Source organism: Bison bison, unplaced genomic scaffold (assembly GCF_000754665.1).
Source record: "Bison bison bison isolate TAMUID 2011002044 unplaced genomic scaffold, Bison_UMD1.0 scf7180017864230, whole genome shotgun sequence".
Lineage (NCBI taxonomy): Eukaryota > Metazoa > Chordata > Mammalia > Artiodactyla > Bovidae > Bison > Bison bison.
This window is the reverse complement of record NW_011494802.1, coordinates 85,067-112,150: the sequence shown is the minus strand read 5'-3', so window position 1 is coordinate 112,150 and position 27,084 is coordinate 85,067. Positions and strand designations below refer to the sequence as shown.

At 39.9% G+C, this 27,084-nt stretch overlaps 1 protein-coding gene across 3 annotated transcripts in view; it reads left to right on the top strand.

Moving 5' to 3' along the window:
• The first annotated feature begins 5,594 nt into the window (after nt 1-5,594).
• MELK (maternal embryonic leucine zipper kinase) overlaps nt 5,595-27,084 on the top strand; it is a 72,450-nt gene continuing 50,960 nt past the window's right edge. Inside the window, exons 1-8 of one of the 3 annotated variants that reach the window (XM_010846035.1) lie at nt 5,595-5,737; nt 10,256-10,351; nt 11,913-11,998; nt 13,860-13,976; nt 14,828-14,971; nt 15,880-15,948; nt 17,758-17,850; nt 23,199-23,297. In XM_010846035.1, coding sequence (XP_010844337.1) covers nt 10,294-10,351; nt 11,913-11,998; nt 13,860-13,976; nt 14,828-14,971; nt 15,880-15,948; nt 17,758-17,850; nt 23,199-23,297 — 666 coding nt within the window. In that variant the 5' untranslated portion in view covers nt 5,595-5,737; nt 10,256-10,293. Of the gene's footprint in view, nt 5,738-6,236; nt 6,386-6,821; nt 6,835-10,255; nt 10,352-11,912; nt 11,999-13,859; nt 13,977-14,827; nt 14,972-15,879; nt 15,949-17,757; nt 17,851-23,198; nt 23,298-27,084 lie in introns of those variants that run through there. The other 2 variants (XM_010846037.1, XM_010846038.1) reach the window with 2 other exon arrangements.

The window sequence follows — 27,084 nt, the reverse complement described above, 5'->3', positions numbered from 1 at the left end:
AAAAAAATTGTAGGGACTTCCTTGGTAGTCCAGTGGTTAAGAATTCGCCTGCCAATGCAGGGGACACAAGTTCGATCCCCGGTCCAGGAAGATCCCACATGCCACAAAGCAACTAAGCCCATGCCCCACAGCTACTAAAGCCTGTGCTCTAGAGCTCGGGTTCTACAAGAGAAGCCACCCCATTGAGAAGCTGGAGCACCACAAAGAAGAGTAACTCCCACTTGCCGCAACTAGAGAAAGCCTATGTGCAGCAATGGAGACCCAATGCAGCCAAATCAATCAATAAGTATGTACATTAAATCTTTTTTTAATATTAAAAGAAAGTGATAAAACATTTTTAATTACAGTAATTTTAAGACCCTGTGGTAAGTGCTAAGGGATAAACAGAATTAAGAAACATATTCCTGGGATTTCCCTGGTGGTCCAGTGCTAAGACCCTGTGCTGCCAATGCAGGGGGGGCCCAGGTTTGATCCTTGGTCAGGAAACTAGATCCTATACGCTGCAACTAAGAGTTTGCATGCTGTGACTAAAGATCCTGCATGCCAACTAAAAGATCCTGCATGAAAAAAAAAAATCCTGCATGTTGCAGATGAAGATTGAAGATCTGGAGTGCTGCAACTAGGACCTGGTGCAGCCAAATAAATATATAATAAGAAAAAAAAGAAGCACTGTTGACATTTTGGGGTCACTTATAATTTTGAAATAATTTCAAAGTTATTAGAAAGTTGCAAGAATAGAACAGAGCAAGGAATTCCCATATACCCTTTCCCCAGATTCACTAATTCTACATTTTGTCCTGTCACCACCATCATCTTCCCACCATGCTTTCCTATGAACAAAGACATTCTCATACACACCCACAATTTATCAAAATTAGGAAATTTAACAAAATCCCAAAGTAGTTTTCACATTCAAATTCCTGAAGTATTTTTAATAGGTTTTTTGGAGCTATCTCCTCTTCCAGCAGAATGATGGCCCCAAACTGAATTTTGTGTGGTTTCCCATTTTCTCTTGGATTGGATATAAGAATCAAGGCATGATTTGTAGCCTGAGGTGTGCTAACCTCAACCACTTCAGAAGAGAAACAGCACTGTAATGAATGGACCTTTGCTTCCATTGAAGTCCCCACTGATGACTCAGCCACAAATGGTGCTGACAATCAGGCATTCATTCCACCACCAGGGAAGCACAGCTCTTGCCGTGCCTCCAGGCACGGATACTCTAATGTGGGCAGAGTGGCTGCCTGGGCTTTCTCTGAAATGTACAACTGTTCGTCTCTCTTTCCTGGTTAGCACCCCTCCGGACTCAAGCATGGCACACAAGGCCGGCCCTTCACCAAGAGTTCCCTGATTACTGGCTCTTCCTCTCCTGCCACACCCGTTTCCTGAACTCCATCCAACATAACTTTCTTCTAGGAGACTTGTGTTTTCTTGCCTCTGTGCTTCTGCACACAGAATTCCCCACCTGGGGAATACTCTTCCCTCCTCAAAGTTTTCTATTTTTTCCCCCAAGGCCTAACTCCAGTACAAAATATTTCAGTCCCTTGGTTAGAAATAATTGCTCCCCATTTTGAGTTTGAACCAGCATGAATGAGTGCACTTGTATTAATAGTTAGTGTTTCTGTCTGGTCCTTTGTTAGAGGTGGTTGCTCTATGAATCTGGCAATTCTGTGTTTGAGCTTCCTTGTGCAGAAGCCATCTGTCTTTTCTTCTTTCCTCAGGCATTGCCCTGAACAGGGTGAGGCATAGGGCAGACTCTGGTGACTGATTATAGAATGAACAGCATGAATTACCCCACGTGGGAGGGACAGGCATTTGGTTATAGAGATGATGCATATACATGCATATTAATCATTCAAAAAATTGTAGAGGGTTTTATTATTGCTGCTAATGGTATTATTATTGGTAGAGATGTTATACTCCAAATAGCCTGACCCACCCGTTTAGTGGCTCAAGAAACAGGGAGCAGCAAAATCATATCCAATCTCCTTACTGTCCATTTGAGGAAACAGGTTGACAGAGGGGCAGACACTTCTTTCAGGCCAGGTCCCACAGCTCAGGCCCTGCCTCCCTGCACCGAATCCTTTCCTCTTGCAGCATAATTACTCTCCTTAATTCAGCAACACTCAAATGCTTTTGAATATGCACACTCAATATGATTTTGAAAAACTTTTAAGTAGATATCTAATTTTTCACACCATACTTTTAATTATAACCTCCTTTACTTATGTAGAAATTTAAGTTAAAAATGGTTATTTTCCTTAGTACTCGTAACCATATGACGCAGACAGGTTAGACTATATTAACCCCATTTTACAGTTAAGAATGGGAACATTCTCATATTTAGTATAAGATCCAGGATATAAACCCTGGACTTTCACGCTTGCAACTGCTCTTTTCCCATGACTTTTTGATACATCATTTTTAAAGTAATCTGATTTCACAATGCTTCACAGTATAAGAGTAACATCTATAACATGTAATCCTGGCAGGTTAACTCTTGGGCAACCAACATAATTACCTTATGATCGGACACATTTTAAGGCACTGTTAATACCTCCAACCTTTGTTTGCTGACCAGGCCCACCTGTGAACAACTAACACAGCCCCTCTGGAGGCTGATGGGAACCCAGAAATACTTGACTTTACTGCCTTGCCTATCAGTATAAAAGAAACCTGAATTCTAAGTCAGGCAAGACAATTTTTGGGGGGTACAAGCTCACCATCTTCTTGGTTTATTGGCTTTCTGAATAAAGTCCCCATTCCTTGTCCCAGCAACTCATCTCTCCATTTATTGAGCTGTCAGGTAGCTAGCAGTATGACTTTGTACTAAAATGTTTGAGGGCTCCATGAACCCAAACTGCAGCAGAGCTAATCTTAAAGGACCAGGGGACACAGTAGTTAAGCATGTTTTCAGCTCTTAAGCTTGGCCTGGTACACCCTCGCCACCTACTTAGATGGCAAGTTGAAGCAACTGAGTGACAGGAACAGAGGCAAGGCCCGTTTAGGGATGGACACCAATGACAAACACAAGCACGATCAGACCCTCTTTTTAGGTCTAACATCTCCACGAGTGTTGGTCGACCTGCAGGGTAGAGGGCAATACTTCTGGATTCTAGAATATACAAGAAAAGGGTCCAGTTGTGCTGCTTGTCTGGGGCCTGAAAGACCAACTGGTGCTAATTTCATCCATGCCAAACCAAGAAAATGACTCACTCTTTTCTGACTTGGGTTTTAAGAAACCATCAGGAAAACCAGAAAATTCCATCTTGAAGCCCAGCAGAACGAAATGGTGGGCATTTTCCTGAGTCATAGATGGCACAGGGACTCAGTAATCTACCATGGCATTCTTATAGGTTCAAGTATGCCCCCTGGGGTTGGCCCACTGCTGTCTTGTATCCATGCTTAGGTATTCATTCATTAACCCCAGGACAGAAGATGTGACAAAGCATCCCTCCTCCATGGCATGAGTCTTTGGCTGGTCTCAGAGGTGGAAAGTGACCAACTCAGAAAACACACAGGAATTTTTCCTTGGAACTGTGGTGCCAATATCACCATCTTTTCCCTGAACTTTCCCCTTCCAGATTCTGAAGATAGAGGAGAAAATAAACTCTGAAGATACTGGGTAACAATTTCAGAAAACAAAAACACATGCTTCCAAATGCACTGTGCTTTCAGATATTCTGGGTTTAGTTCAGCTGCTGGTTCAGCTGACTGATGTGTTCACTTCCATAGATGAGTTTCCGAACAGACTTCAGATTTAGAAATCCCCAGGCCACATGAGGTTCCACAATAGGAAGTGTTTTTATGGTTTTATACTTTCACAAAGACATCACTGAAAATCTTACTCAGGCTGTCTTTCAGTGGTCCACCGCACCAGTAAGCTCACCCCATTAGTCCTCTAGATGACTACAACAAAGGCCAAAGAATGTTTACCTGGCACTTTCAGGCCAAGAGGTTTCACTTTCAGTTGTCTGTGGTCGGTGCACCCTGTCACACAGTTTTCGGCTAGGAATCATGCAGGAACTATTTTAGTCGCTAAAATTTGACCTCTTTCCTATTCCTCTGTTCCTTCTTTTGCAAAAGCTTTGCCTGGATGGCTCCGAGGACCTGATAAAACTTCCACTTTTTCAGGAGGTTTTCTAGAACCAAAGGGATCTTCTCTCTTAGCTCCTCCTCCGCCATCTTTCCAAGTCTGCGACTACTGCTCATGCGCAGGTGGGGAAGAGAGGAACCGCTCTATGTTTGCTGGACCATAGAAATGTCTGTTCTGGCTCTTGGCTGGATGACCAGGACCCTCCGTGCCCTCTTAGCAGCGCTGAATCGCTGCGATCTTCCTAACCCTAATTCCTGGTGAAAGTTGCATAAAGCTGCCTTTACAAGGCTTCCAAACTTTTTAGAGCTGGGTCATCTTTAAAACCTAGCCCTTTAGGTTTCAACTGTATTGTCATAATGGCTGGGGTGAGGCTGTAAACACCGAAAAGCGCATGCTCTCCTCATGATTTTGCATAGTCCACAAAAATTTTAATTTTTGGATTAATTGTATTTATGTATTTTAGAACAACTGTTCACTATAAACCTCAGAAAGTGAAGCAGTAACTCCTTTGAAGATATCCAAGATCGGAAATACCAGATTATTTGATACATACTATTATTTAAAAAAATAAACAAAATATATGATTTCTTTTTTAACTTGCTTATTTTCCCTCTTTTCCCTTTAACTCATATTTCAGTTCCACACATGGTATCTTAGTGTATTTTTTTTTTTTTTTGCTTGAAAATCCTTTACTGTAATATGCTGTGCTGTTAGTCGCTCCGTGTCCGACTCTTTGTGACCCTGTGGACTGCAGCCCACCAGGCTCCTCTGTCCATGGGATTTGGCAAGCAAGAATACTGGAGTGGGTTGCCATACCCTGCTCCAGGGGATCTTTCCAACCCAGGGATCGAACCCAGGTCTCCCGCATTGCAGACAGATTCTTTACCGTCTGAGCCACCAGGGAAACCCCTAAAAACATGTGTGTAAATTTACACTTAATACTTTTTCTTTCCTCTTGCTATAATTTTTTTTTTAATGTCAGGATCGAGTTATCATTACAATTGTAAATCATACATCGGGTGAGTCACATAAATAATGACCAAACTGTAAAACGTATTAGAAAGACTTTACAGTGATGCTAGGTTGGTGTCTCTGGTACCTTGAGTTATCTAATGGCTCCTGGGGATTTCATTCTTCGTGACAACACAGTTTATAGTAAGATGTGGAGAGGGCAGAGGTATACTTGTTTTTCGCTGGATGACAGAAGGGCCATGAGTCAAGAGGAGGACGAAAATGAAAACCTTCACTACTAGTGACTTCTCTGCAGATTAATTTTAGGAAAGAGAACTTAAGAAAGTTTAAATATGTGGAAACTCTGTACGTCCACGCCACCAGGCAAATCTTCCCGTGCCCTCAGTCACACTCCAGGTTGACTACCGAGACTTGAAGTCCCCTCTCGGCCGGCGAGCGACCCGGCCCCGCCTCGCAGGGACCGCACCATCCCCGATGAGCCCCGCCCCCGCCGCACCCCCGCCCCTTCCGGCGCGCGAGGTTTGATTCCCTTGGCGGGCGGAAGCGGCCAGAACCTGACCATCCGAAAGATTCTTAGGAACTTTCTGCACTCGTCGCTTTCTTCGGGATTGCAGTCCAGTGCGTCTGTCTTTCTGCCTGGTTCAGTCCCTCCCAGCCCTCCGCCCTCAGGTCAGTCTGTCCCGCGTGGGTGAGGGCCGAGGTCCCGGCAGTGCGCAGTGTGGGGGACAGCGGCTTGGGCCCAGTGTGCTGCTGGCTCACCGGAGTTTTGCGGAACTTCCTGGAGCCCCTGTCTTACGAGTTCGGCTCCCTGGATGAGATAATTAACCTTTCCGACCCGCGTTTTTCTCCGCTGTAAGTGGGGATAGTGATCGTACCCGCCTCCGGATTATCGATGAGGTGTGCAGTGGAAGCGCTTGCCACCTAGGAGGCAGCGATAGATGTGAATTCCCATTCCACGTTTGCACGACCTTGGCGGTCTCCGAGAAACACATTCAAAGAAGAATTTCAAGTTGTTTCTGTTCGTACAACTCAATTTACTGGGGCAGTTCAGTGAAAAAGGAAATGTGTTATGTCTTATCACCCCTCTTCAGAGTTCAAAGGCTTCCTCTTCCTTCACCTTCTCAAAGTAGTGGCTTAAGAGACTTACACTAAAAGGGGAGTATACACCGAATGCTATAGCAGTAAAAGAAGTGGCCCTCACCGAAAGACCAGTAGGGAAAGGGAGACTTCAACGGAGGGCGTCCCAGGGGAGTGATCCGGCCTCTCTCATTCCTAGGATGAGTAACTATTGAGCTTCACCATCGCTATTTCTCTTTGGTAATGGAAAGGGAAAGGGGGAAGGTAGGGCGGCATCACAGGTGCCTGGAGTTTTGCTAAGAGACTAGTGTTCCTCACTTTTTTGTTCATATTTTGGTTTCTATTTCTGTGCTGTGTGGGATAAATCAGAAACGCCCTCACTGCACCTTCATGGGCTTGTCTCACCAGTGGATCTATCCTTTCAGTATATCTGCTGTGGACCAAGGAGATGATCAGATCAATCTCTTACTGCTTTTGGGAATGAAATGTCTCTGTTGGTGCTCCCAGAAGCCTCTGCAAGGGAGCAGAACTGGATGTTAATTAAATGTATTACAAGGTCACATTGTAAGACATTCTGTATGCTGCTTCTCATTTGAAATATCCTCAGCATCAGTGTCTTACCAAGCTCACTAGATAACGTAAATGTACTACACAGCAGGAAGTAGCATTGCCCAAAGAAGACTATGCTGGTAAGACAATGCCCCCAATTTGTTGCTATCCTATAAAATTTACTGATAAACTTCCTCCCACTATCTAGGCAATTCCTTGTTTCCTCAGAAAAGTTCAGGACCACAGTTTGATATAGCTCCAGTTCTATTTAGTCACATTCAGAAGGACAATCAGGTGTCTGATTGGGGTCTAGTTTCCTTCTTCTTCATCCACAGATGGGAGGTTCCCTTCCACATTTAACTAATCATATACCTCTTTTAGCAGCAGCTGGATAACTCCAGTCACATGTCCTTATTCTATATTTCCCAACTCTAGAGGATAAACAGGAGACTTAAGAATATTTAGAACCAATTCTACTTCCACAAGCCAAGTAAAATCTGCTATCATTATAGCAGTTTGCAGTATAAATACTAGTTTTCTTATACAGTAGCAAAAATAATGTTACCTGAATTAAATAGATATAATTTAGGCCCACATTAGTTTTACTTCTCTGAAGACATGGTATGTTTAGAGGGAAGGGAGTAGATAAGAAAATGGAAGGAAGAAAAAAAGGGGAGGTATGTGATTCAGTCTTACACTGATGCAGGTCTCTGCTAGTTGACTGGAGGCCATAACCTGAAAGTTCAAAACTCATTTGGGAAAAATCCATCAAGACATTGATTAAGATGCTCTTACATCCCTTATCTGGGAAAATCAATTCCAACATCATACCAATTGCTTTCTTTTTCTGAGTGTGGCAATTTAAAATAGCCCAGTCTTTGGTATGGGATTTAGGCATGTGCATGGTGGCAATTACAGTCTTATATTTCCTAAGACCTGTTTCTTTTCCTTTGTCTATTTTCATCACATGGTCTTTTGTTAGTCTGTTTTTTGGCTGGGCCACGTGGCTTGCAGAATCTCAGTTGCCCATCAGAGATTGAACCTGGTCCACAGCAGTGGAAGGCTGGAATCCTTACCACTAGGCCACTGGGGAACTTTTTCCATTTCATGGTTTTTAAGCTTTGTAATATCTGTTTGTGTTTCCTCTTTAACCCCTGAGTTCTGAATACCCCAATATTCCATTAGTTGGGGCTCTGCTCTGTAAGGAATGTGATAGCCTACTTTTATATCAGACAACTTTCTAAACAGATTTATAGCCTGACATCCCTCCATTTCCAATATCCTTCTCACTCTCTTCTCCCTCATTAGGATCCCAAGGATTTCTTAGCCTTTTATTGACCTCTATATTTTACTGCTATTTTAACCTGTTTTAAAAATTCTTAGTCCCGTAATTCCTGTCTTTGGGGGTGTGGTTCCACTTTATTCCCAGTTTGTTCCTGTGACAAATGCCCTTTAAAAGGTTTCTAAATTAGTACTGCTGTTAAGGATATTTCTCATCCTGTATCTCAGGTGCCCAGGAAGAATAAATATGTCCTCTGTACTGTCTCCTTGCCTAGAACAACTTTTGCCACTCAAGTGGAAGCGGAAATATTTCATTTTATCTCACCAGCTTTCTATTAGCATCAGAACCTGACTTTCCTTCTTTTGTTTGCCTATGCTATTTGTGCAGATTCAGCTAGATTAAAAGTTCAGCCTGCTTATTAAGTTGGTCCAATGCCAGTTCTTCATAGAAAATGACTAATATTGTTTATTGGATCTTGGTCTTTTTTCCATTATCTTTATCTTTCTTGCTATTTCAACTTTGACATTGCTACTAAAACCATTTTTTAGGCTGATTGTTTTCTTGAGTTTTGATATTTTTCCCTCCAAAACTTCCACTCTAGGGTTCATTTCACTGACCAAATTTTTGAAGGCTTTTTACTTGCTAAATAACCTACCTTTTATCTCCAAGTAAAATGACTCATGGTACTCTTTCTACCCCCTTGTGATGTCTATGTCAGAAGCTTTCTCTATCTCCTTTATACTTTAATAAAACTTTATTACACAGAAGCTCTGAGCGATCAAGCCTCGTCTCTGGCCCCGGATTGAATTCTTCTCCTCCGGAGGCCAAGAATCCCGGCGTCTTTGCATGGTTCAGCAACAACCTTTCATCTTGGGGGCTTGTCCGGGATTCTTCAGGACAAGATGGGAGCTAACAATTTCAGCCTCACTCCTTTGAACTATATCCTGAAAAACTGGGATAGATTTGATCCCCAGGGCTTAAAGAAGACACACATGGTCTTCCTATGTGATACTGCACGGCCATGGTATCCATTGGAAGATGGCGAACGGTGGCCGGTTGGAGGGTTTCTTAAGTATAATACTGTTTACAATTAGACCAGTTCTGTAGAAAACAAGGGAAATGGGTAGAAGTAGGCTTCCCCGGTGGCTCAGAGGTTAAAGCGTCTGCCTGCAATGTGGGAGACCTGGGTTCGATCCCTGGGTCAGAAAGATCCCTTGGAGAAGGAAATGGCAACCCACTCCAGTATTCTTGCCTGGAGAATCCCATGGATGGAGGAGCCTGGTAGGCTACAGTCCACAGGGTCGCAAAGAGTCGGACATGACTGAGCTACTTAACCAACTAACTTTTTGAACCACAAACCATTAGGAACACATCTGTAATTTAAAAACATTAGGTGTCTTTAGCTTGCTGCAGCAAGAGGAACCCTGCTCCCTAGGGTCTTGGGCATCTCAATAAGAGTGAGTTGAAAGGGGCTTATATGGTTTGGGCTTTGTGCTGGGGAAACGACCACTTTTGGAATGGGTTCTATCAAAGAGCAGGAGCATTTCAGCTTTTGTCTATCTGAGGAAGAAGAAAGTGGGAGCAATGAGGTAGTACTAAGGGTGTCATTGATGAGAAAGCAGCAGTCTATCAAATAAAAGAACATTATCATTTTAACTGCTTCAGGGACTTTGCTGGTGGTCCAGTGGTTAAGACTGTGCTACCAATGCAGGGGGCCTGGGTTTGATCCCTGGTCAGGAAACTAGATCCCACATGCTGCAACTAAGAATTGGCATGCTGCAACAACTAAAGATCCTGCAAGCAACTAAGACCCAGAGCAGCCAAATAAATAAATAAAAATTAATGTTAAAAGAAAATAATTTTAACTGCTTCACATAGAAACATTCCTTACATGGTTATGGACAGGCCCCGTGGGAAACATTGTTCCAGTTCTGATGAGAACATCCCAGTCTGATTATTTTTATGATTAATGGTTTCTTTGTCTATTTAAAGGACCCTTCTCTATCCTGAAATGATAACAATATTCTATTAAAAGTTTTTAAAGATTTACCTTTCAAATCTTTCAAATAAAGATTTGTCTTTATTTGCTCTGGAATTGATTTTTATGTATGGAGTGAGAGGAAGCTAGTTTTGTCTTGTCTTGTTTTTTCCTATGGCTAATCAGTTTTCTCAATATGATTTATATGCCTGAGACTTATTTATATTTGTAGTTAAAAGAGTGAAGGAGATAATCTCTTAGTAGTTCCCTTTTTGATTGTGTACTGTTCTTTGTCTTACAGGTTCTTTTTATAGTTTTGAGTAAACTTCCAGGAGAACTATGAAAGATTATGATGAACTTCTCAAATACTATGAATTATATGAAACTATTGGGACAGGTAATTAATTTTTTCTTGAAGCAAATAGGTCATCCATTTGAGAGTAGAGTGAAATGGGGCAGCCATGAGCTATTCTTCTTTTTTTAGAATTTACTTATTTTTAAGGAATCTCCATACCGTCTTCCGTAATGGCTATATCAATTTACATTCCTACCAACAGTGCAAGAGTGTTCCTTTTTCTCCACACCCTCTCCAGCAAACAGCAAAATTCTGTAAAACAATTATCCTTCAATAAAAAATAAAACAGAAGCAATATATTATAAAAAATTCAGTAAAGACTCTAAAAATGAAAAAAAATTTACTTATTTTTGGTTGAAGGATAATTGCTTTACAATATTGTGTTGGTTTCTGCCAAACCATGAGCTTTTTAGCCTAACTTATATAGTTTTAAAATTTTTGAACGGATTTTAGTAAGAAAAAGTGGAGCAAGAGAGAGGTGAGTTGTAGGAAAGGTCTTATAGTTCATTTTATTAAGAATAAAAGTCACTAGAGAGTTCTGAGCCAAGGAGTGATCCGACCTTTTGGTTTTAAGGATCACTCTGGCTACTTGATTGTGAAAAAAATGGCTGGGAGAGGGCAAAGGCAGAAGCAGATAGATGTTAGGAAGTTACTGCAGTAATTTAGGTGAGTGATCCCGGAGATGATGGTGACATGGATGGTGATAGGATTGAAGGTAGTGGGATTCTGTAGAGAAAGCGGTGGGCTTCTGTATACAGACACACATATATGTACATATAAATATAATTTATTGAGGCATAATACATAGTAAAATAAGCAAAGTGTAATACATTTGGTGGCGTTTTGGCTCACATATGCGCATATGTTCAGATCAGGACATAGAACGTTTCCATTCAGTGCCTGCCTCCTTTCCCCTAAGATAAACTTTAATAAAATTTTTGAAGATGAAGCCAGTGGGCTGTGTTGATGGGTTGGGTATGGGGAGTGAGACAAAAGGGAAGGGCTAAAGATGGCTTCCAGGCTTTTGGCCTGATCTGGGAAGATGAGTTTGCCATTTACTGAGATGGGGAGCACCATGAGAGGGACTTCTGGGAACTTCTTTTTAGAGGTACTATGTTTGTTTCTTTCAGATACCTGAATGTAGATATTTACCCAGGTTTTGAGCCAATTTTGAAATATAATTGCTTATTTTTTCAGTTTTAAAACTGAATGGAAGTTTCATATTATTTGTCTTTTGTCTCTGCAACTTTATATTGTCTTTTGACAATGTTAATTAAAAGGTTTAATTGCAATGTTAATTATAAAACAAATTTCTAAAGAATTATAAAATAAATTTCTACTTCTTCCTAATTGCAAAATTAAAGATATCCTATAATGGCAAAAGGGAATCTTTAGCCAGTCATTGGATAAGGAGAGGTTGGGATCATGGCTAATGCTTTGGAAGCAATATGGAAAAAAGGGCCACAAATTTCAGGAAAATATAGCTCAAGAGAGCTTTATAAAGTACTTGGAAAGGTATTTGTGCTTGAGTTCTCAGTTTGCTCTGCTGATGATATTTAAGTTAGTTTGCTTGTCTCTTTATAATACATTTTCCTATACTTAGGTGGCTTTGCAAAGGTCAAACTTGCCTGCCATATCCTCACTGGAGAAATGGTAGCTATAAAAATCATGGATAAAAATGCACTAGGGGTAAGTTTAACATTATTTTAAAAATATTTATAGATCAGTTTTGTGAATTATAACCTGAATTTTTTCTAATGTTCTAGTTATTGCTCTTTTATTAAAATAACATTTCCACAGCCAGTTATGTATAAATCTGTAGTTTTAAAAGGGCTTCCCTGGTGGCTCCACTGAGATAAAGAATGTCTCAGATAAAGAATATTGGCAGGCAGATAATCTGCCTGCCAATGCAGGAGACCCAGGAGATGCAAGTTCGATCCCTGGGTTGGGAAGATCCCCTGGAGAAGGAAATGGCAACCCACTCCAGTACTCTTGCCTGAAAAATTCCATGGATAGAGGAGACTGGCAGAGTTTAATATGACTTGTTACTTTATTTTTAAGGATGTAAGTGCTGATTAACATATATAAATAAGTTGAAGAGAATGTTGTGTTACAGTTGGAGAAGGAAATGGCAATCTACTCCAGTGTTCTTGCCTAGAGAATCCCAGGGACGGGGGAGCCTGGTGGGCTGCCGTCTCAGAGGTCACACAGAGTTGGACACGACTGAAGCGATTTAGCAGCAGCAGCAGCAGAAGCAGTATCACTCAATTCTCTGAACTCCTTCTGAAATATATGCCAAAATCACAAAGTGATCTGTATCAGAATTATTTTAAATAACCTGTCAACTGATAATTCAGCTCTCCCTCAGTATTTTTGTTTTCAGTGCTCAATATTATGTTTATTAAACTAATAAAAAGATATTAAGAATGATTTTTCCTGATCATTTAAACATTGGTTACAAAATTGATTAATTTAATTCCCTTAAGCAATTTAAACTTCAGTTATAACTTTAGTGTACCTTATTTACTTGACCCAGCAAATACCTTAATAGCAGATAAAATGTGAATTGTTATTATTAAGATATAACATACTAGTACTCAAAACTTATTCTAAAGCATCAATATGATGATATTAATTCATTAATTCTAAACTGGTTTTTGTATTTCCTATTGTTATTATGCTTATTTTAGTTACTTCCTAGGACTTTAAAATTATTTTGATTACTTTCAGGGTTTTAATCATCAGATTCCCACATCCACCCAAAAAAGAAGAAAAAAAGATCATCATATCAGCATAGTTAAAGTTACAACTTCTTGGTTAAGATCTAATATCAGGTTGCATGGCCTGATATTAAGTTAATTGGATCTTAAACCACTGATCATTAGACTGAGTCCCTTTGTATAATAAAATATTACTTGTTTACTACATGGATATCTGGATTTTTATCTTTACTGTGAACTTTAAAATTTTTTCAACTTGTCTATCCACCTCCCAGCCAACTTCTTATTTTGAAAAATTTCAAGCTCCTTGAAAAGTTGGAAGACTGAGATAGTGAATACCTTTTACTACATTCACCAATTTTTAGCTCAGCAGGCTTCTTTTTTAAAAAATTAATTTTTGATTGAAGGATAATTGCTTTACAGTATTGCATTGGTTTCTGTCAAACATTAACATGGATCAGCCATAGGTTTCATCATGCTTCTTAATGGACATTGTAGAGACTGAAGTGGTAGCCTAGACATGCATGCTGGATAGTGTTCCTGTCAGTTTCCTTGTTTGGAATGCTAACCTTCTAAAGGGAGTGAGATTATTTTATTTTTTCTGGATGTTGTACTCTTGCCTCAGATTGGACTTTTCTTTTGTAAAATCCTCAGGGCCTTTTGAAAATGTACACAGAAATAAGTTTCTGTTCTCTATTTCTGTATTATTGAGCAAATTGTTTTGAGGCCATTGACTGCTTTTGCTACTTAGTATTAGAGTTGTTGATATTGGGGCTTGGAATATTTTCCAAATAAGTTTATTGCTCATTTAATAAAATGTTTTGTCACAGAGTGATTTGCCTCGGGTCAAAACAGAAATTGATGCCTTGAAGAACCTGAGACATCAACATATATGTCAACTCTACCATGTGATAGAGACAGCCAACAAAATATTCATGGTTCTCGAGGTCAGTAGTAAGTTCCAGAGACCTAAAGTTATTTGTCACTGTCTTAGTCTGTTTGGGCTGCTATAAAAAGTATCACAGACTGAGTAGCTTATGAACAACAGCAACTTACTTCTCACAGTTCTGGAGGCTGGGAATCCCAAGATCAAGGCACCAGCATGGTCGGGTGAGGGTCCTTTTTCTGGTTCATAGCTGATACCTTATTGCTATGTGCTTACATGATGGAAAAGGCTAGGGATCTCTCTAGCCTCTTTTATGAGAGCACTGATTTCATTCACGAGGACTCTGCCCTCATGTCCTAATCACCTCCCAAAGGTTCCACCTTCTAAAATCACCATCTTCAGGGCTTAGAGTTTCCACGTAGAAATTTTTGGGGGGACACAAACGTTTATTCAGGCCATTCTCTTTCATTTTATGATAGTTATGAGAGAGGTATTAAGTTCATTTCACTTGCAAGATTAAATGCTAAGTGGCTTATCTGTTTAAGTTCCATCTGTAACAATGTAGACCAAGAAGACATGTATAATAAACTGGAGACACGTTGTAAATATATCCTTTGTAATACCCTCCTCGTGCGATGGTGTGCTTTAGTGGACAGAATAGGTTAGAATTTGTTCCTGGAGAAAACCTGCGTGAAGCAACAAAGACCCACTGCAACTAAAAATTAATAAATAAATAAATTAAAAAAAATAGTTCAAGACCAAAAGTATCCCAAAAGCTGAAATACTGAGAGTGTATTTTTGAATATACCTAAATTAGTTCATTCCTTTGCTTATAAGTATGATTTTTTATTTTAAACTCCTCTGATTTTTGCAAGTAATAATGATATTTATGTGACTCTGCTGCTCTTGCAGTATTGCCCTGGAGGAGAGCTGTTTGACTACATAATTTCCCACGATCGCCTGTCAGAGGAGGAGACCCGCGTTGTCTTCCGTCAGATAGTGTCTGCAGTGGCTTATGTGCACAGCCAGGGCTACGCTCACAGGGACCTCAAACCAGTAAGTGACTGCATTACGGGTGCTCACCTGAGAACTTGACATCACTTACCTGTCATCAGTCAGTTTCCAAATGTTCTTTCTGTTTAGAATTTATCTGGGCTTTTGCTTATTTTTTTGTTCCATTCCTAATGTATCTTTCTTTTTCCTTTTTGACTTTTGACTCCTGCTGGGCTCTTCTGGATGGACTTATTATTGGCATTCTATTTCTTTGTCAATTTTGTGTGACATTATAAATGTCTTTGTAATCAGATGCAGAATATAAACCTCAGGTTTTATTCCTAGGAAAGAAGAGTTTTGAGTGTTTTCTTTGAGAATATTGTCTTTGAGTATCTTCCTCTTGATACTCTTTTCCTGACATCATCTTCCTTTAATTTTAATTCCATTATGCTTCAGAAGTGAACAGTTCAATGAAATGGGCAGACTCTGCTTTTCAAGGGCAGAATAAAAATTTGATACTCTTAAGTGTGTAGGCTTTGGCTAATATGCATGCTGGTGAACATGAATTTCAATGTAATTTGGTACTAGGGTTTGAGATCTAGAATTTCCCTAACAAGATATGGAGGTTTCTGTCCTTTTCCCTTTGTTTTTATCCAACTCTTTGATTCGCGTTCACTCTTTCTGTTCAAACTTGCCTTTGGCACATATCAAAGTGCTTGTAGTTGAACCTCAGAGTACCAAGGAGAAATTGGTTTATGCTAATGTGACTTGAGGGGAAGCAGGATAGTTATCAACATTCCTCTCCTCTTCTCTTTCCTTCTATTCTTGTCACTTCATTCTTTTTTTTTCTCAATTGATTTTTTTACCCTGTACCCAACCTTAAAGTGCTTTTAGGAATAGCTAGAGGTGGGATGTAATATAAGGAAGACTGTATATAGTTATGAAAATGTCTTTTTTTTTTTTTTTTTCAGGAAAATTTGTTGTTTGATGAATATCATAAATTAAAGCTGATTGACTTTGGTCTCTGTGCAAAACCCAAGGTAAGTGCAGAGATAAAAATGAGTTTATTTCCTTTGCCAGTGCACCTCTTGCCTGTTATCTTACACTAACTTCCGTTTAGTATTTAGTGAGCCTGGTTGCATCCATTGAGAAGAATGGTAAATTTCACGCTTTTTATAAGTTCTCTTGATGATTTTAATATGTAGTCAAGGTTGAAAACCACTGCTCTAGGTCCAGGGTTGGTCCTGCTGAAAACCCCATGGGTATGCTGTGAGGGAATTTGCAGGACTGGAGTGTCAGGAAGCCATCACAGTATGAATGCTGAATTGACCACGTGTTTGCAGTTGGAGTATGTTCCTGTTAGATGATGCCTTTCTTTGTTTAGATATGCATTTCAGGAAATCAAGTGAAAATCTCTTCTTTATTATCCAAATGGTTATATAAGTAACAATTAGTTACATTTTGAGAGACAGTCCCCTTTCCTTATAAAAAGAAGAAGGAAAAAGTCCATATGTACTTTAAAATTTATACCGTGAATTATTTCCTTAATTTGCACTCCATAGTTAAGTACTGGTGTTCTCCAGCATTCCTTCTCTTTGAGGTGACTTTGAACTTTCTCCTGTGTGGCTGCTGTTGGAGGCTTCCTCTTGAGTCCTCTAATGATGGTACTTACAGTCTCTAAAATGAACTGTCTACCCTCATTAAGAATGTTGAAATTTCAGACTTGTCTCAGCCCCTTGGAGTCCCATGATTATTTCCTGCCCCAATCAGAATTACCTGGGTGCAAAGGGAGGCAGATTTTGCCCCTTTGGCTGAATGTCTGATTCTTTCTGATTTTCCTGTCCTTCCCTTGGCTCTTCAGAGATTGTCAGTCGAGTCTTGTGTCTGGGAACCAAATGCAAGAAGGCATTTTTCTGATCGACAAGCAATAAAGATAAAGCTTACTTTGAGCCCTTAAGCTGGTTTAAGTCATGTTCATTACAGGAGGCAGTGGAGAATGTTTGTGACAGACTCTGGCAGCCTTTATTTATGGCTGCCACGGATTCAACCCACACAGACTCCATCTCACAAAGCAAAACTTGACTGGGAGAAGGTGGCCTCAGCTTTCTGCTGAGGAGCTAACCTCTGGGTGTGCTGTTACAGTTGTAAATGAAATCTTACAATTTCATAAGTCATTTGCCATTTGTGGAACTCTGTAGAAGTGTTAGGCGGTGATATCATTTGCATTATGTCTCCATATTTCTGTGGGAGACCAGAGGATCCTTATTTGAACAGATCTGGAGGCTGAGGTCATGATCTGTGTTATAACCAAGTCTATAACTATAGACTATAAACCATATAGACTATAAACTATATAGACTATAAACCATATAGACTATAAACTATAACTATAAACCAAAGTCCCAAGGGTTTGTTTTGTGTAGTGTTTGATGTCTTCCATCTTGGGGAAAAGAAACTTATGTATTTGTAAAGATTTGCTATTGGAAACAGGGTTCTATAGAGAGTATTTTTTCTTGAGTATTTGGGAGTGGGAGGACTTGAGTGCTTGGATGTATGCTAAACTGATTATTCTGGATGCCTAGGGAAGTGTGAACTTGACTTGACTGAGCTAAGGGGAGAAGGATTTTTTTCATGCCAGGTCTTGGTGGTGTTGGAAATCCAGAGAAGAGGAAGCCACACGTGCACACACGCACATGAGCAGAGTATTGAGTTGGCGGCAGAATGTCTCTTATCATTTGGGGTAACTCTTATCTAGCATCTCTTTGCTTATATTGGAAGAATGTTTATCAGGGTTTTAATTCTCTTAAGGGCTGTAGTTAATAAGTGTTTCATTTTTATCTTATTGGCAGGGTAACAAGGATTATCACCTGCAGACCTGCTGTGGGAGTCTTGCTTATGCAGCACCTGAATTAATACAAGGCAAATCATATCTGGGATCAGAGGTAATTATTCAGTGATTAATTCAATATATGGTCAATATTTGTTTACTGGTGATGTGTAGTGAGTCAGGCACTGTGTGCTGAGGATGTAACGAGGTAAGAAATAAACTTGTTAATCAAAGAGTTGTCTAGTCAGAGAGTGAGATATGTACAGTAATAAGGGAAATGAACAGCTTGCAATAAATATAATACATAGTATTCTTGTGAAACAAAGATGTATTTCTGGTGTTTTGTGTTTAATAGTGCCATAATTTAGACTGATTAGTCCAGCCAGGTAGAGTATGAGGCCAGGATTATAGGCTTAGTTTGCAGAGATGGTGTTTAGCACAGAGAAGACCTCGGATAGCTGGCTGTACTTTATCCACAGCCAGCTATCCGAGGCCTGCAGTCCTGTGTAAGAGGCCCAGGCTCAGAAAGCCCTGGGCATAGCCGCTTAACTACTGGCTACCGCATGCTAGTTAGCCCCTTACACTCTTTGGAGTACTGATTTTGCTGATATTGTCGTAAAATGGAAAAGGTTTAGTTGTCAAAAGCTCTGGAAATACTGGGTTAGACAGTTTTCTTTAGTTCAGGATGTTTCTGAATCTTAATATGTTCCTGCACAATGTCCTCTGGGAAGAGACCATCACAGAGAGCAGCTGGTCTCAGTTTCATGCGCCTACAGAATCCACTTTTTATGTGGAGCATCTTTTGGAACTGGTGTTATGTGGGAGAAACTTTGAGATATGCCAGTTTACTTAATTTGTAACATGAGAAGATGAGGACTAACTTGTTTTTGGTGACCTTTTATTTGGATATATTCTCAAACTTACAGAATAGTTACAAATATGGAATGAGAAACTTCCATATATATTTTGCCAAGTTTACAACTGTTTACATTTTTCCCTATTTTAGTATTCTCTGTGTTTATATACATGTGAATTATGTTTTGAACCAATTGAGAGTAAGTTGGAGACATCATACCCCTTTATCATTAAATGCTATGTATATATTTCCTAAAAGCGAGGGCTCTCTTATTTATTTATTATTTTTTTGGCCATGCTGCGTGACTTGTGGGATGATCTTAGTTCACTCACCAGGGATTGATTGAACCTGGGCTGCAGTAGTGAAAGCGCTGAATCCTAACCACTGGACTGCTGGGAAATTCCCAAGGTGTCCCTCTTTTAGTTATCAAAATAAATTCACCTTAGTTATCAAAATCAGAGAGTTTAACATTGGTACAATTTATTTAACCCACGATTCATGTTCAGATGGTGTTGATTGTACCAATCATGTCTTTTACAGCTATATTTTCCCTCCGGTCCAGGATTCCATTCAGAATCATTCTTTGCACTGCTGCATTTCTTGGTTCTTTAATCTGGAGGACTTCCTTAGGCTTTCTTCATCTTCATGACCTTGAAATTTGGGGGGAAGCCGGTTATTTTATAAAATGGCCATCAAGTTGAATTTGTTTGATTAGTTTTGGGTTATGCATTTTTGGCAGAAATACCACAGAGGTGATATTGTGGCCTTCTCAGGGCATCATAAGGAAATGGACAGACTGTTACTGAATATTTATCGTAGTCCTGGAATCATGCTAGATCTTTTTTTTTTTCTTTCAATTGTGGTAAAATACACATGACATAATGTTTGCCATCTTAACCATTTATAAGGATACAGTTCCTATTTGAACTATTTTTCAATGTGCAGTTCAGTAGTGTTAGGTACATTCATATTATTGTGCAGTCAATCTCCAGAGCTCTTTTAATCTTGCAAAACGAAGACTATACCTATTAAATAGTAACTCCATTCCCCACTCCCTGCTCCCCTGGCAGCTATCCTTTTACTTTCTATCTGTGTGAGTTTGACTAGGCTACGTACCTTGTATTATGGACTCATACAATATTTGTTTTTTTGCGTGACTGCTTTATTAGTGTAATATCTTCAAGGTTCATCCATACTGTGGAGCATGTATCAGAATTTCCGTCCTTGTTAAGTCTGAGTAATATACCATTGCATGTATACACCATATTTTATTTATGCATTTATCCATAGACACTAGGATTACTTTTATCTTTTGGTTATTGTGAATAATGCTGGTAGACACAAATATCTCTTTGAGACCTTGCTTTCAGTTCTTTCAGATATATACCCTAATGTGGACTTGCTAGATCATATGGTAGTTCTATTTTTAATTTTTTGAGGAACTGCCATACCATTTTCCATAGTGGCAGCAGCATTTTACATTCCTGTAATAATGCACAAAGATTCCACATGGTAGATCCTTTTTATAATTTTCATTTAATCTGCACAAAAATCCTTTGGAGTGAATACTGTTACTCTGTTTCAAAAGATAAAGATGATGAAGATACTGGGGCTCAGAAATTAAGTGCCTTTGCAGGATCACAACTAGCAACTGTGGGTCAAGATTTGAACTGAGTGAGGCTTTACCTCACACCTGTACTCTTTCTAGTCTCCTAGAAGGAGTGGTAATCACATGCCTGACGCTCACAAGATTCCTAGAGGTCTGGTGATGAGGCTCTGCTGGTTTGAATGCATCAAGGTTTTCCCATAGGATCTTGTTTTCTTATCCATTTTAGTTCAGTTTTCCATCCTTCTAGGATAATTTCTTGGAGAAGGCAATGGCACCCCACTCCAGTACTCTTGCCTAGAAAATCCCATGGATGGAGGAGCCTGGTAGGCTGCAGTCCATGGGGTTTCTAGAGTTGGACACGACTGAGTGACTTTACTTTCACTTTTCTCTTTCATGCATTGGAGAAGGAAAAGGCAACCTACTCCAGTGTTCTTGCCTGGAGAATCCCAGGGATGGCGGAGCCTGGTGGGCTGCCATGTATGGGGTCGCACAGAGTCAGACACGACTGAAGCGACTTAGCAGCAGCAGCAGCAGCAGGATAATTTCTTAAGGACAGTGTACCAAGGCATTGTCTGGGGGCACTTGTTAAAATATGCAGAACTCAGGGCAGTATATTTAGAGATTTTAGTTTTGTTTTCTAAGGTAGGGGTTTAGGAATCTTCTTTCTTAAATAAGTAATTTAGATTATTCTGTTGCTCATAGTTCAGATCATGCTTTATGGAATGTTCCATGATAAACATCTCTAATTCCTTTTGTAATTTCTTAGAGGAAGTCTCTCTGTTGACCTCTTCTTATGGCATTTGAGGAGGCCATATTATCCCACTCTTTCCTGTGTAGCTTCTTTCTTTGTGTTTAGTCTTTGTTAGATTAGTATATGTCTTGGTGTGTTTCTCCTTGGGTTTATCTGTATGGGACTCTTTGCACCTCTTGGACTTGATTGACTATTTCCTTTTCCATGCTGGGGAAATGTTCAACTATAATCTGTTCAAAAAATTTCTCATACCCTTTCTTTTTCTCTTCTTCTTCTGGGACCCCTATAATTCAAATGTTGGTGCGTTTGATATTGTCATAGAGGTCTCTGAGACTATCTTCAGTTCTTTTCATTCTTTTTACTTTATTCTGCTCTTCAGAAGTTATTTCCACCATTTTGTCTTCCAGTTCACTGATTCATTCTTATGCTTCAGATATTCTGCTATTGATTCCTTCTAGAGTATTTTTAATTATAGTAATTGTGTTGTTTGTCTCTGTATGTTTTTTCTTTAATTCTTCTAGGTCTTGGTTGATTGAGTCTTGCATTTTCTCCATTTTGTTTTCAAGGTTTTTGATCATCTTTACTATCATTCTGAATTCTTTTTCAGGGAATTTGCCTAGTTCCTCTTCATTTATTTGGACTTACATGTTTCTGGTTTGTTCCTTCATTTGTATTGTATTTCTCTGCCTTTTCATTATTTATTTGAACCTACTGTGTTTGAGGTCTCTTTTTCCCAGGCTTCGAGGTTGAATTCTTTCTTCCTTTTGGTTTCTGCCCTCCTAAGGTTGGTCCACTGGTTTGTTTAGCCTCGTATAGGGTGAGATTTGTGCTGAGTTTTTTCGTTTGTTTTTTCTCTGATGGGCAAGGCTGAGTGAGGTGGTAATCCTGTCTGCTGATGACTGGGTTTGTATTTTTGTTTTGTTTGTTGTTTAGATGTGCTACTGGCGGTTGGGTGATGCCAAGTTTTGTATTCTTATATTCAAGTGGTTTCCTTTGTGTGAGTTCTCACTATTTGATACTCCCAAGGGTTAGTTCTCTGGTAGTCTAGGGTCTTGGGGTCAGTGCTTCCACTCTAAAGGCTCAGGGCTTGATCTCTTCCTTTCCTTTTTCTTTCTTCCTGGTCACTCTGTTCCAGCCCCACTGGCCTCTGCTGTTCCACCTCTATGCCTGTTGCTCCCTCTGCCACAGGAAAGAATCTTCTTTCCTGTCCTCTTAGCTTGCTTGATTTTTCTCCTTAGCACTGTTACCACCCGGCAGAACAGCTGTCTCTCTCCCGCTCCCCCACCCAATAGAGCTTCAGTGCTTTCTCCACTTCTGCTCATAGTATGGTACCTAATACAGTTTTCCCACCCGTGCCTCTCCTGCATAGCCTCTTTACCTTAATTTTAACATCCCAGTCAGGTATGCCATGCCACCAAGACTCAATTTATAGATGAAGCATTTGACATCTTTCAGGCATAAATGGTTAATTTTTGACCTCCTACAACTTGGAAGAAGAATCAGTTGTTCACTTGAAAGTACGCTGTTCACTCAGGGTTTCCTTGTTGAGTCCTAATAATATGATGTGATTTGGTAGGCAGGACTAGGTGTGAGATTAGTGTTATTTAGTATAAAAATTAAAGTTTTTCCAAGGCTCAAATGAGGGTGGGAACTGTGACTTCTCAGCCAGTGGTCGAATGGCTATCTTACGTAAAGGTTAACTCATTTCTGGGATTTTGAGATTTGTAGGGCTATTTGTACTGGCAGGCTAATTTCTAGCCTTGATCCTTGAAAAGTCATTTGTTGAACTTTACTAAGGTTTCTCTACATAGAGAGGACTTTACAGTGCAGCTTAGTCACATTTGCAGGTTATCAGTAGTAAATTTTAAAACTTGTTTTGATTTTCTCATGCATGTTTACATAATCCTCATATGTAATAAACCCTCAGTAGCACTATAGTTTTCTCTTTCAGAATCAGAGACTTAGCCTCATCTTCTTCCTTATCATGCCCAATCCAGCCAACTGGAAAAGATTTTCTATTAAGCATTGGCGGGGAGTGCACTGAACTGGAAGTCAAGAGACCTGCCTGGGTGGCCTGCCGTTGGCTGGGTGACTTTGGATGAGCCTTCCTTTTCTGGGCTTCACACTATAGAATGAGCTGGTTGAACTGGATGATCTCTGAGTTCTTTTCCAGCTCTGTAAAGATTCTGTGTACTGCTATTTTGAAATGTGTTCTGATTTTTTGTCTTTTGATTTTTTTCTCCTCAGGCAGATGTTTGGAGCATGGGCATACTCTTATATGTACTTATGTGTGGCTTTCTACCATTTGATGACGATAATGTCATGGCTTTGTACAAAAAGATTATGGTGAGTATTACAAGGCATAGAATTTCATTGTGAGAGTTTATTATACTGCAAACTATATGCTTCTATTTATAAAAGTACAGAAACAGGCAGAAGTAATCTATGCTATTAGAAGTAAGGATAGTGGTTACTCTTTGGAGGTGGATAGTGACGGAGAAGGCAATGGCACCCTACTCCAGTACTCTTGCCTGGAAAATCCCATGGACGGAGGAGCCTGGTGGGCTGCCGTCTATGGGGTCGCTACGAGTCGGACATGACTGAGCGACTTCACTTTCACTTTTCACTTTCATGTATTGGAGAAGGAAATGGCAACCCACTCCAGTGTTCTTGCCTGGAGAATCCCAGGGACGGGGGAGCCTGGTGGGCTGCCGTCTATGGGATCGCACAGAGTTGGGCACGACTGAAGTGACTTAGCAGCAGCAGCAGTGACCGAGAGACATGTTTGGTTTTTGATCTGAATGCTGATTATACTTATGTATTCAGTTTTTGAAAATTTATCAAGATATACCCTATGATAGATGTCCTTTTCTATATGTATATTATACTTCTTCAATAAGAAGCTTAACAAAACAAAAACAAATGGGAAAGTAAACATGTAAGCTGATTTTCCTGGTAAGAATTTTTATTTTGTATCCTGAAATGATGCCTTAGTAAGTTGCTGTGTTAAATCACATTTTTCTTTTGAGTTATGTTAAACCGAGAGAAGCCTTTTTTTTGAAGGTAAAATTGGCTTTAAGGTATAATACAACCACAATGAAGAGTGTTGTAAGTTTTGTTAAAATCGTATATGTTAGAGATAGTAGATCTGAGATTATGGGGCAGTGGAGGGTGACTACTTAAGGGTAAAGGGTTTCTTTTTGGGTTGATGAAAACATTATAGAAGTGGTGATGATTACACAACTTGGTGAATTATGAAGGACCACTGAAGTGTATACTTTAAAAGTGAATTTTATGTTATATGAACTATATTCAATTTAAAAAATAAGAAATCACATGGGAAGGAAAGTAGTAGAATTCTTTTTTAATGAGTTATATTCAAAGCACGCTAACAAAAGAAGACAGGTAAAGAGGAAGAGCACCACATTGTGTCCATAGCAAACCAAGGTCAGACCAGCAGAGCAGCTTCTCAGTGCAGCTGGAATTCCGTTCTGTTTAACAAATATTTCCTGATGGTCTTCTTTGAGATACTGAAAAGCATGAACAAAGATCTATGAAACTTGGTCATTTTCCCCCAGGGCCAGATTTCTTGCTGGAGACAGATATATGGCTATCTGAGAAGGGGAAAAGCATACATATACATGTATCCATTTTCCCTTCAAACCCCTTCCATCCAGGCTGCCACATAACATTGAGCAGAATTCCCTGTGCTGTACAGTAGGTCCTTGTTGGTTATCCATTTTAAATATAGCAGGGTGTACATGACCATCCCAAACTCCTTAACGTGTATATGTGGCTGAGTCCCTTCACCGTTCACCTGAAACTGTCACAACATTGTTAATCGGCTATACCCCAATGCAAAATAAAACACTCAAAAGAATAAAGTGAAAATAAAAAGGGGAAAGGGTGAGGGATGCCATTTTATAACAGGTATAAGTGAAGTTAATGCAGGAGTGGATGTGGGATTTGGGAGAACATCTTATAGGAAGTGAGGTTTGAGCTGGGCTTTGAAAGGTAAGAAGCACTTGAGAAAGGCATGTGGGAGAGAGCGTGTCTGGTGGACAGTATCAGCAAAGGCATAATGGGAGTGGCATGGGCAGAAATGATCAGAAGCTTTCTGTGTCTGAACCTTAGGTCTGTAACTCCCTTTTGTAGGGGGCTGCCTACATCAGCTCCTGTTTCTGGGAAGTAGCACACAGGGTTGCAAGTGGCAGAGGCAGTTGGCTCATTGCCTGCTCTATAGAACAACCGAGGCTAAGGGCACAGAGTCCAGTCACAGAGTTATTTATTTGGCTTAATAGTTTTTCCTGTATCCCACCCTGGAAAACGCTTTAAAAATCAGTGCCAAAGCTACAAGAGTAGTTTTGGGAAGTGATGAAGTTGTAGTAGTTCCGGTTTCTTGAAGGCTAAGGAGCTCTGATCCTGCAGGGTTAAAGAGAAGTGGTGTTAGCAGTAGCTGCTGCTCATGTTTTGGGAAACTGTGAGCACGTGTGCTTCTCCCTGGAGAGGGGGATGGATGGGGCAGTGGGCTGGAGCCTGCCAGGGTAGCCAAGACAGCACGTGTTTCTCGCCATCCCTTCTCACGAAGCCTCCTCTAAACTTTGCGGGGTAGCAGCTACTGCCTTGTCTCTACTCGCAATGCTGCCTGGGACAGCAGTCCCTGGCCTCACAGAGCCACAGCGCCCTGGTTAACAGCAGGATACAAGGAGAACAGTGTTGAGATCCCTTTGTAGCTTCAGCTTTAGTTAACACATGTGGGAAGGCTTGGTCTTTGGGCAGCTCACGGACAATTTCCCAGTTATACTTTTGAAAAGTACTTGGTTGACCTCTTGAGTTATTCCCATTTTTTGCTACTTTTTCTTTAAAGTAGCACTCTGTTTTTTGTTCCGAAAATAACTTTAGTATTATAAGCTGCTAATATGTTTTACCATACTCTTTTTAGGGGTTGGGGGTACTCCATGCTAAAGAAATAAACTGACAGACAAATTTCTCCAAACATGAAGAAAAATGGATCTGTTAGGTGTTAATAGCATGAAATCTTAAACCTTCTAGAATTTTAGAAAGCCAATGTGGGGACACAGGGTCCTAGAGTTCTCCTCTCTGCTTCTTGTTTCATATTTATTTATTTATTTTACACAAAATTCACATTTTATTTAGGTTGAAATAAACTATACAAAATTGATTTTCTTCACCAAAAATAACAGCAATATTTTCTTGTTTCATATTTAAATTTTCACTAAAACATCTCTCTCCCTGGCTGTGTCCACGTAATCACTCTCAGGGTGGGGGAAGCCTTAGCTATGGACTTAGTGCGCTGGTTTACAACCCTGGTAGCACAACAGCATCACTTGGGGTGCTTTAAAAAACATCAGGTCCAACCCCCAGAGAAGTTAAATCAGAATCTTATTGATATTTTAAAAATCTAGGATCTCTACTTTCTGCCTGTGGACTTCGGCAAATTACTCAGCCTCTCTGTATGTCAGCTTCTTCATCTGTAAAATAGGGGATAGTATTCATAGCACAGGGTTGTCAGGATTAAATGTGTTAGTTCATTTAGTGTAATGCTCAATAAATGTTAGCTATTATGACTGACATACATTTCTAAATTTGGTTTGCCAATATTTTGTCTAGGACTTAAAATTTGTTCAGGGATGAATAGGTAGTTTTCCTTTCTAGAACTCTTTTGGTTTTTTTTGGCTTCAAGATTTTACTAGCCACATAAAGTTAATTGGGACTATTCTTCCTTTTACTGTTTGTGTGTGTGTGAGTGTGGAGAGGCAGTTTAAGCTTGGAATTTTTGGGTGTTATGGAATATGCTTGAAAATCCGTGTCCAACAGTGACTTCTTTATGGGAAGATTTAAAAATAGTTAGATCCCTTTACTTTACTGAAAGCTCTCCAGTGGCTTCTTTCCCGTTTTACTCAAGCCAGAGTGTAAGCTGTAGGCATCATCCTAGGTGAACTTGCTTTCCATTATCTCAGCGTCCTCACTGCTTACTCATCTTAGGATGAAATTCTTAAATCTTAAACAGTTTCTGAACACCTATCTGTGCCAGGCACTTTTCTAGATGCTTGGGATATGTCATTCGGTTCGGTTCAGTCGCTCAGTCATGTCTGACTCTTTGCGACCTGTC